The sequence below is a fragment of the Aquarana catesbeiana genome, linkage group LG06 (genome assembly GCF_042186555.1).
Source record: "Aquarana catesbeiana isolate 2022-GZ linkage group LG06, ASM4218655v1, whole genome shotgun sequence".
Classification (NCBI taxonomy): domain Eukaryota; kingdom Metazoa; phylum Chordata; class Amphibia; order Anura; family Ranidae; genus Aquarana; species Aquarana catesbeiana.
The window spans coordinates 82,375,133-82,386,370 of record NC_133329.1 but is presented as its reverse complement, the minus strand read 5'-3'; the positions used below and the strand labels follow the sequence as shown (position 1 = coordinate 82,386,370).

At 40.2% G+C, this 11,238-nt stretch overlaps 1 protein-coding gene across 1 annotated transcript; it reads left to right on the top strand.

Annotated features, from left to right (window-relative positions):
• Nucleotides 1-3,668: 3,668 nt before the first annotated feature.
• Nucleotides 3,669-7,325, top strand: LOC141148028 (protein NYNRIN-like). The gene has a single exon (XM_073635185.1). The coding sequence runs from the start codon at nt 3,669-3,671 to the stop codon at nt 7,323-7,325; it is 3,657 nt and encodes a 1,218-aa protein (XP_073491286.1).
• Nucleotides 7,326-11,238: the final 3,913 nt, after the last annotated feature.

The following is an 11,238-nucleotide window of genomic DNA, read 5'->3' as shown; positions in this document are numbered from 1 at the left end:
CCCTCTTCAAACAACTTATCACCAGCTCGTTACCACAACAGGAGGAAGTTGCCCAAATTAGGAGATGTGCCTGGTGGGAATAGAGGGCTAACAGAATAAACCAATCATATTGGCCCTATTCAATTCAATGAGAGATGGGCCTATAAGAAGGTATTCCAAAGAGAGTAGTGGAGGAGATGAAAGCTGACCTGGGCCCCGGAACATTCATAATATAGGTAATTATCAGAACATCTTCCAGCACTTAAAGGTATACCTGCTTGTCATGCTTGTTTGTTTACCCTTTGTATTGTAATGATTATACTTTGTCTTCTTGTACTATAACCTAATATTTTCTCCCTTAAGACTATAGATATTGTCTGTGTATTAGGTAGACTTTTAACACTTCTTTAATAAATGTTATTATATTTAAGCTTTCACTTCTGGCTATGAGAATCCTTATTTAACCAACCTCATATCTTATGGTTAATAATTCATAAATGTACGTTTAGAACGTCAAGAGTGGCGACCACGAAGCCAGCACAGGACTGAAAGTATTTAATATAATACCAAAATTTTTTGTATTGGAGATTAACGTTATGAGGGGGAATTGAAGCTGAGTCAGCTTATCCAATCTATCTAGGGAAAAATATAGGTAAATATTTTTTTTTGTATTTTTATTAGTGGGTAACTCTAAGGAGAGACTTTACACCACAGATATTTTGTGAATTTTTTTTTTTTTTTTTTGTTTAATATCCCAAAATTATACTTGAAAATAGTACTTTGGATGTACCCTTAGAAACCGGTAAAATTTGAGGGGGAGGAAGTACAGATTGGGAAATATTCTGTTTTGATTTTTTTTTAATATTGTTGTTTTATGGAAAGAGGACACTGAAAGAGTGGTCCTTCGTTTTGTGAAAAAAAAAATAATAATTTTTTTTTTCTCCTCATAATTAATAATTTTTTGTATTAATTTGGTTTTTGAATTTTTTTTTTTTTTTTTTTTTTTTTTTTTTGAACTGGTTTAGTTTGATGCTTTAGGTCTAAGACACAAAAACGTGCAAAAACGTGCTTGTTTTCTGTTGTGTGTAGGTTGAAACAGGTTCATAGGTTTGGTTGGTGGTCAAATTGTATGTCCACTAAAAGGGATGATATTGGTTTATGGACATTGAAACTAACCTACTAAGGAATTTTTTTTTTTTTATTCTTGCTTTGATTTTGCGTTTTTTTTTTTTTTGCTTTGTTTTGCATTTTTTTTTTTAATTTGTTTGTTTGCCTTGCTAGTTGTTTTAACTGTGGGAATTTATAAGAAGTAACATTCTCATTGTTGTCAGTTAAAGTACAAAACGGTGGACGTCTTGGTACTGAATCTAATATCTGATAAAGATTATTAATATAGTATAGCATGCGCTATTGTTCAATAGTTTGACAAACTCAAATTGTTGTTTCTTGGTTTTTTTTTTGTTTATTTGGCAGTTTCTTGTTTTTTTTCTCTTTAAACTAAGTTGCCTTTAACAGAGATTGATGTAAACACGGCTGTGTTTACCATTCTATTGTTGCTATTGTCTATGCTGTGTAGGCTACAGGCTATTGTTAGCGTGTCTCCATTAAGCTAAAAGATTGTTTTATAGAGATCTGAAAATATATGCTATTTTCCTAACTTTACTATATTTTCTGAATTATATTTGAGTTTCTGTTTATTGTCTTTTTCTCCCTCCTTCTATACGGTAATCTCAAAATTGACTGTATAGTACAAGGGAACAGTTAACGTAATTTACCTTACAATTTGTGCATATTAATTGGTAATAATGGCAGCCATGTCCTGTCTAGAAAAGTTTGTAGCAACGTATACTCTAAAACATAAAAGCAATGAATTTGCCTGTGATGCTAAACTGCATTTATCCCCTTGGGTATACGTGCAGGAATTATTTGAAGAACAATTTAAAACAACCAAAAAGAGTAAAAAACTCAAAAGTTTAGCTGTAGCAGGCATGTATGCGGCTTGTATGGCTATGAATGCAAAAATACAGCAATTGGAAGATATAGTCAATAATAAAAATATTACAATTTCAGAGAGGGAAAAGGAGAATACAGCTTTACATAACCAAATACAAACCTTAACCACTCTTAATCAAATGGTTAATGCCTCACAGGAGGAAAATGTTAAAAATTACAAATTGGCTCAAAACGAAGTGGTACAATATAAAAACATGCTGACTAAAGTTGAGACTGAACTGGACCACATAACGATTGCATACAAAGTAGTCCAAAATCAGTTACATGAAGCTAAGCAAGGAAAAAGTATAGATCACACACATTGCACGCAAACAGAGTCACAGTTGCTACAAACAATTTCTATGCTTAAAGGACAGGCGGCTGTGGCTAGCAGATGTGAACATACTAATGCTACAGCACCTACTTGTGCCTATGAGATTGGGGACACAGAGGAATATGAAGAGTACTGGGGAGAGGAAGATATGGGTCCTAATTCTACTTTTCCTGTGGCGATGGGAGAAATCGCAGAGCCACAGGAAAATCGAGAAGCCACCATGGGCACAGACCCACCAGACAATGGGGACCAGCTATCCACAAGTGAGGAGCAAGACAAGTTCCCCATCATGGGTAGGACCCAGATCTTCTCCTCTCCTGAAGGAAATCAAACACTTTTGGGGTTTGATAGTGAAGGGAATGAGGTAAGCTCTAAAGTATATCCAATTCAACCTGTAAAAACCCTCATGAGTGTGGCTGATTTCATCGGCAAAATTAAAACGAATGAACACATTACTTCACATGCGAACAATGTACAACAGAGGTGTGCGCTTTTAGGTGTGGAAAGTCCTAGTGACCAGGTTAAGGTGTTACAATTAACCCTTGACGCCCACACCTGGAATGCACTCCCAGATCAAATTAAGGAGGGCAAAGGTAGCTACCAAGCAACCGTAGCAGAATTGCAAAAAGTCATAAACCCCGCAGCTATAGGTTTGATGGTGGCCTATCAAATTACACAAAGTAATGAGGAAAACCCTTTAGTGTATGCCAATAGATTGTGGGCAGCATATAACACTAACAATGGTAATACCACTAGAGAGGACATGGAATATAAGAATTTATTGATTCATAATGCCCATCCAGCTATTCGCATAAAATGTGAGCATTTGATAGATCCAAGAAAACACAGCTATGAGGAGGTCATTGGATTAATACATAGATCATTCCATGCCATTCAAGCATATAAACAGCACAGGCTTAAGGAAAGAAAAGAGAAACAGCTGTTTAAGAAGGTGGCTGCATTACAATGCAGGACTACCACCATAGAAGGCCCCCACGCCCCTGGAGAATCAAATCCTCCATACAACCCTAACTGGGACAAAAGTTTACAAGGGAGGGGTAGGGGATATAGGGGGAAGTCAGGTTACAGAGGCAGAGGCAGAGGAAGAGGAAACTCTTATAGCCACCCATCAGAGGGCAAGCATGTCAGTGAGACACAAAGAGCTCCTACTTATGCAGAGTTACGACAACAATTACAGGCCTTTCAAGGAGGCCCTGGAAAGGAAGTACAGGTAGCTTCTCAGACAGAGGCTGACCGTCGTCAATGGTGACAACCACAAGGCCCCAAAATTTTAGCACCTATTTCTCTGGATAGGTGTGGGCGCCCTGTAGTGTCAGCATTGATTAGGGGCCGTCAATGTACTATGCTTCTAGATACGGGTGCGGCCATTTCAATTATTCATGACAAAGATCCCTTAAACTCATCACTATCTTCAGGAAAGCCGTTGAATCTCCAGAGCTTTGCTGGACATAATGTTGAGTCTGCCTTGTCCAAGCCACTGACAATCCAAATTGGTGAGTTATCCCTAAAACAGCCAGTAGCATTAATGTGTTTGCCAAATGAAACCAGCCTCCTGGGTTCAGACTTCTTAATTCCAAATGGATGTATGTTAGATCTGACCAACCTTTTACTATTGCAAGGGGCTCCGACTGATCAGGGTAGCACCATAGTGATACCTGATTCTCACACAATTGCAGCCATCAAACTCAATGATTCAAAATATAACATACTGGAGATCATTAAAGATCACCCAGAACATCAGCTTCTACAGCCGGTGATAGAAAGACAGCAGGGATCCTTTGCAACACATAAACATGACTGTGGAAAGGTAAATACGGTAATACACATCAGTGGGCCAGACCCACCTCCGCAAAAACAATACCCCTTTCCACAGGAAGCTATCAGCTACATACAGGAAACCATAGATTCACTGCTTGACCAAAAGGTCATCAGGCCATGTGTATCCACAACAAATGCGCCAATATGGCCAATTCGCAAAAGTACTGACAATTCGTGGAGATTAACAATTGATTACCGCAAATTGAACAGTGTTACAAACAATTGCGCCCCCACAGTTGCATCTGTCCCGGATGTCTTGAGCATGTTGAATCCCAAACACAAATATTTCACCGTATTGGATATATCGAACGGTTTTTGGTCATTACCTTTGTCAGAAGAATGTCAATACAAATTTGCATTCACGTTTCTGGGAAAACAGTATACGTTCAATTCTGTCCCTCAAGGATTCCATAACTCTCCTACGTTATTTCATGCAACCATGAGAGATATTTTAATTGATTTTTCTTCTCCAAAGAATCTTTTCCAGTACGTTGATGATTTGTTGCTAGCCACATGCGACAAAGAAGAGCATTTGCGGTTATTGGAGGAACTTCTGCAGATCCTAGGAAAGGCGGGACTGAAGTGTAATCCCATCAAGGCACAATTGTTGAAGGAATCTGTGTCTTTTCTTGGGATTACAGTGACAGCAAACGGGCGTAAGATAGCAACCGAAAAGGTAAAAGCCATTCTACAATTACCTCTGCCAGTGAGCATCCCTACTCTGAGATCTTTTCTAGGATTGGTAAATTATTCACGGGCTTTCGTCCCTGATTTTGCCCAAAAGTCTGCACCTCTGTATGAGTTGTTAAAAAAGGATACCCAATGGCACTGGACTGAGCAACACACCAATGCAGTGCAGGAGCTTAAAAAAGCTTTAGCGCAAGCGCCAGCGTTAGCCAACCCAGAGTACCAACTGCCCTTTCACATTGAGACTGCCATATCAGAGACAGCCATGTCAGCTGTTCTGTCACAGGAAATCCATGGGCAACAGAGACCCATTTCATATGCATCTAAACTTTTGTCTCCTGTGGAAATGAAGTACTCTCTATGTGAAAAACACCTCCTAGTTACGTTTTGGGCAGTGAAATACTTCACGTACATCATAGGGCTTAACCCAGTCATCCTGCACACAACGCACACTCCCACTAAATTTTTACTTACAGACCGAGTGAAGGATGGCAATGTATCTAATGCCAGATTAGCCCACTGGGCACTGTTGCTTCAAGACCGAGACATTAAAGTCCAACACACAAATAATCCGTCCACTAGGGCCCATGGCCTCCTTTACCAGGGAGTACCACATGAATGTGAGATCACCCCCCAATCATCTGCGCAACAATTCTTTAGACCTTTGTCAGCAAAGGAAACAGTCCCTGAAAACGCAGTCCAAATTTTCACAGATGGATCATGTTTTTACGTGGAGGGGTCCCCACATGCAGGATTTGGAATATACTTTATCAATCCACAAGCAAAAACCCAAACATCAATCTTTCGGTCATGTCAAGTCAAATCAGCACAATTTGCTGAGATGGCTGCAATCGCTCATGCCCTAGAACTGATGAAAGGGGACCAAGAAATTGTTTTATACTCAGATTCTGCGTGGGTCTGTAATGCTCTTACAGAATTTCTGCCCTTCTGGCACACCCACCAGTACATGTCCTCAGATGGGTCTCCACTTAAACATGCATCCCTGTTGAAATATATTGTATCATTGGTGCAAAAGTTGCCAGTCAAACCATGGGTGTGCAAAGTAAAAGGTCATTCAGGTACTGCCCCATACTGGGAACAAAATGAGGTGGCGGATTGCTTGGCCAAACAAGGAGCACAGGGAGGGGAGATCTGGGAAATTCCTTCGAATTTGCCAGACCCAGTCTTGTGCCCCATTGTTTGTGCCCTCACAAAATCCTGCATAGAAGTTCCGGATATTTCGGACATACAAAGGCAGGATGATAACATTAAGGAAATCATGCAAAAACTGCAAAATGAGACTGGGGAACTCTCTGAGGGGAATACTTTGGCAAAGTACATAAAACACCTCAAATTATCAGAAGATAAAAAGGTATTGTTGCATCAGGGAGATGAAGTAACGTGGGTGGTTCCTGAAAAATACCAGAATGAAATGATTTACATAGTGCATGACCTGCCTACTGGGGGTCATCAAGGGTCAGAGAAAACAGGTGAGCGGCTCAAGAACATAGGTTGGTGGCCTTCCATGATGACAGATGTGAAGCAGTATTGTGACAATTGTATTGTCTGTGCACAGGTTAACCCCGCACCAAGGAAGATCAATGCCCCTTTACGAATCCGACTGAAAGAAGGGCCATGGAATGCCTTACAAATGGATTACATGGGACCCTTGCCAGTCACTTCTAGAAACAACCGATACATTTTGGTAGTCACAGATTTATTTTCGAAATGGGTAGAGATTTTCCCAACCAAAAGTAACACTGCACAAACTACGGCTAAGATTTTGGTGGAACAGGTGTTCAGTAGATGGGGGCTCCCAGCATCAATAGAGTCAGATCAGGGGACCCATTTTACGGGAAAGATGGTAAAAACCTGCCTAGAGATGTTAGGGGTGGAGCAAAAGTTTCACATTCCATATCACCCAGAATCTTCAGGTCAGGTTGAAAGAGCCAATCGGCAGATTAAGACAATGCTAAAAAAATTTGTCCACATCAATGGTAAGAACTGGGATAATCTGTTGCCATTACTGGCCATGGCCATCCGAGCAACTCCCTCATATGCTACCCGGTTGACACCCTTTGAAGTGCTGACAGGTAGACAGATGAGACTCCCTGAACATCTCTGGCTAGAGATGCATACCCCTACAATAGACAGACTGTCAATGGACCAATACCTCCTTAAACTCCAAAAAGCGTTAAAAGAGATCCATGTATTTGCAGCAGCACAAATGGGGAAAAGTCAAAAGAAAGCCAAGGCGTATTTTGACAAAGGGGTTCGAGAATGCACTTGGGCCATAGGAGACCGAGTTATGTTCTTGGAGCTACGTCCCCTGGATAACAGTTTATGTCAAAAATGGAGAGGCCCATTTTCCATTATTGATAAATTAAGTCCGTCTGTATATAAAATCAGAATAGAAGCGGGCAAAAAGACACAAGATAAATGGGTTCATGCGAACCAACTGAAACAGTTCCATGGAGCCAAAGAAATCAACTAAAATGTGCTGCTTTCTTCCCTTTTAGAGCCATGAAGTCAATGTGGATTGTTATCCTGCTCCATCTGTTCGGACATACCAAGGGAGAGGAGACTGGACCACTCATCAGCGTGATCGTGGAGAAGAATCCGGTCTACTGCATAGAGGGGGAACCTGTCTTATTGCCTGTGGCCATTGTAGGAACTGTGGGGAAGCAAGTTTATTGGTGGAGTCCCATTGATAATCATTTAGTCTGGGTTAATGGCGTTGCTGGGAATATCACTGACTACCGGGATAGAGTCATGAGCTTTCAAAACGGATCCTTGTTGATTCAAGAGACACGGTTGAGTGATGCCGGAGAGTGGAAATATTCTTTTGTTATCTCCATCCCCTTGGCCAGCAACACACATGCATCCACTCTTCAGTACGTCCCAGGAAAAGTTACTTTGCATGTGTCCCCAAAGAGTAACACCACCCCTGCTTCTACAAATTTGCCCAAAACTACAGCTGCAATCCCGTATTACAAACCAACACCATTGGAATGCCCATCACTGCAAGAGGGACCACCTAGTGGCCTAACGGCAACATCAATCCCGGGAATATTGTTCAATAATGTGAAGTTCATTCATGTACCTGTGGTACTTAATTTGTCCCAGTGGAACATGGCTGAATTCGGCTCATGTGCCCGGACAAATGTGTCTTTGTTTTATTCTTCCTTGCTGGTAGATTTGATTGCCTCCCATGCAAGCCGAACTCATGATCCATTTGCAGAACCAAACCTCACTCCGCACAGGGGCATTTTCAGATCCAGAAAGTTAAAGGGCTTGGACAACATACTTGGGTCCATCCCAGGACTTTTTGGATCTGGCATGTCAATTTGGAACCGAGCCGATTTGTCAGCGATTCGCAGGCATATCGGAAATTTTGAACAGAAAGTGGGTCGGCAAGTGCTGAAACCGGTTCTGCAGGGTGTTGAGGGGCTTGCAGAGGAGGAAAGGTTTACGGTCTATAACATGAAAGACATTGCCCAGTTGTTTGAAAAAACACAACAGAAAATAAACGAAATCATAAATATAAATAATAAGAAAGCTAGAGAGGATGGTATGGGCAAAGAGGTGATATGCACGGCATATGGGAATTTTGTTTTAACCAAAGTCACTAATGTTATCAGAGATATTCAAGCAGGTAAAATCCCTGATATATTAAAAGATACAGACCTTACCCAATGGTATTGTACTCACACTAATATTAGTGGTGGAATGAATGTACATTCTGGAGACAAGTGCAAACCTTTGCCGGTTTCCACAATTCGAAACATAGGGATAGTGACACCACACCCCAATAGAGGGCCATTTGCTTGCAAGAAGAGCCAGTCGCTGTGCGCCTACCGTGACCTAATGTATGTGTCCTTCACCATGTCACTGCCAGTGTTCCATCCCCAAGACGACTACTTTAACACGATGGCGTCCATACACTCCCTCGGGTACCTCGAAAACGACGTGTACAAGGAAAGGTTGCACCTCCCCGAAATGCTCATTCAAGTTCAAGGGCGATGGAAAGCACCACACACTGCCTGCTGCACTGTCAAAGACAATAGGTACTTATGCCGTTGTGATGTGTTCGAAATTGACACTCCAGTCTGTGGTCTAAGCAATGACCCGGATCCCACAGCCAAAGTAGCCAGGGACCCCCAACTGGAAAGTCCACGCCAACCACCTCAAGAAACTAGTCCAAGTAAGATGGAAGCTAACTGCCCCGTGAAGTTGTCAAAATGGAGAACACCCAGCACAAGGGTCACCTACCACATGGATGGACTGTACTGTGTCGTTACCAACCACCAGACATTTCTCTATGGGGGTCAGTCATGTCCGATACCCTATCCAAATTTCTGCTTCATTCCACATGAGTACTCTATTATTGGGGAAACTGTAGTAACTCCCATACCAGTGCTAACAGAAGACTATATCATTGAGAGTCCCCCTGATGTCCCAGATCCTAGAAACTACATACCCCATTTTGATATAAAAATTGATACTCTGTCAGTAAACCTTCACAATCTGCTTGCAAGGAAGGATACCCATATAATTCAAATCAGTAATGATATGGTGAAAACAGAGAAAAGGTTAAATGAACTTTTACATGATGGGGATTTCAGCTTAGTCACCACTAGGACCTGGGTGGAAATGGGGATAAAAGGTCTTCTCATATTGCAGTGTGGGGTACTGTTATTTATGACGGGCATGGTAATATATCTGGGCCGACTTCTAAAATGGCAGAGGGAGAAACTCAACTCACTAATGGAGATTAGACATAAACAATTACTCAGTTAAGTGTGGCCTCGTCTCATCTGTCTCAACTTGCCACAAGGGGTCATCTGTTGCCTTATGAGGAGTTTATGAGTAATCTCCATTAGCAACTGAGAATATCTGTATATAGATGTGTATATATATTTTTGGATAAGAAATAATAGTTGTGTGTATGTGACAGGGTTTCAGTAAAGGGGTAATTTAGCTAGATGTGAATACGCGACAGGATCTGGCTGAAAAGAGCTAATGCATTTAACAGCTACTTGTAGTATGCGAGAAGGATGTGCTGGGAAGACAATCAGCTGATTACGTATATTTGATGTTCAAAGGGTCAAGGACAGATACCATCTGAAGTGTAGTTGTTATAGGGCCAAATTCATTAGGTCAATAAAGGCCTTTGTATTCCTCCATGCTAATCAACCATTTGTCCATTTCAAAGGGGTGTTTGAGAGGATGACAATATTTCTTTCATCTGTTCAGGAAAGGAGGTTTTGCCCTGGCTAAGGCCATGCATAAGTTAAGTACCCCTTTCAAGAGAAGGTGATGACTTTCACCTTAATCCCTCTTCAAACAACTTATCACCAGCTCGTTACCACAACAGGAGGAAGTTGCCCAAATTAGGAGATGTGCCTGGTGGGAATAGAGGGCTAACAGAATAAACCAATCATATTGGCCCTATTCAATTCAATGAGAGATGGGCCTATAAGAAGGTATTCCAAAGAGAGTAGTGGAGGAGATGAAAGCTGACCTGGGCCCCGGAACATTCATAATATAGGTAATTATCAGAACATCTTCCAGCACTTAAAGGTATACCTGCTTGTCATGCTTGTTTGTTTACCCTTTGTATTGTAATGATTATACTTTGTCTTCTTGTACTATAACCTAATATTTTCTCCCTTAAGACTATAGATATTGTCTGTGTATTAGGTAGACTTTTAACACTTCTTTAATAAATGTTATTATATTTAAGCTTTCACTTCTGGCTATGAGAATCCTTATTTAACCAACCTCATATCTTATGGTTAATAATTCATAAATGTACGTTTAGAACGTCAAGAGGCATTAGATATACTTTACTAAAGATTTTGTATGGGTGTATTAAAACATTCTTTAAATAGGCATCAACATCCCTTATCTGTACATAAAATAAGGTATAACAAGCACAATGAGACTTTTTAGGTGCCAATATACAGTAAGTCACATCTGATATTAACTGTTAACATCTTATTAAATGTTTTTTATTCCCCCCCCCCCCCAAAAATGCAGATTAAATTCATGATAAAATATTGATTTTTTTAAATGTCAAAATAAGGATTGAAGATTAGAGCAGAAATTGGGATTTAAATTTCCTTTTTGACTGTAGTGCACCTTGGTTACAGTAATTGCAAACAAGGTGCAGCAAGCAAAAGTAAACTAAAAATGCTATGGTCAAATTAAAAAGTGCTTACTACATTACAATAGTAATTTAAAAATGTATGTATGTATATATACTGTATGTATATATATATATATATATATATATATATATATATATATATATATAGATGTAGATAGATATATAGATATATATATCTATAGATAGATAGATATAGATAATTAAAGATTGTAAGCTCTAATGAGCAAGGCCCTCT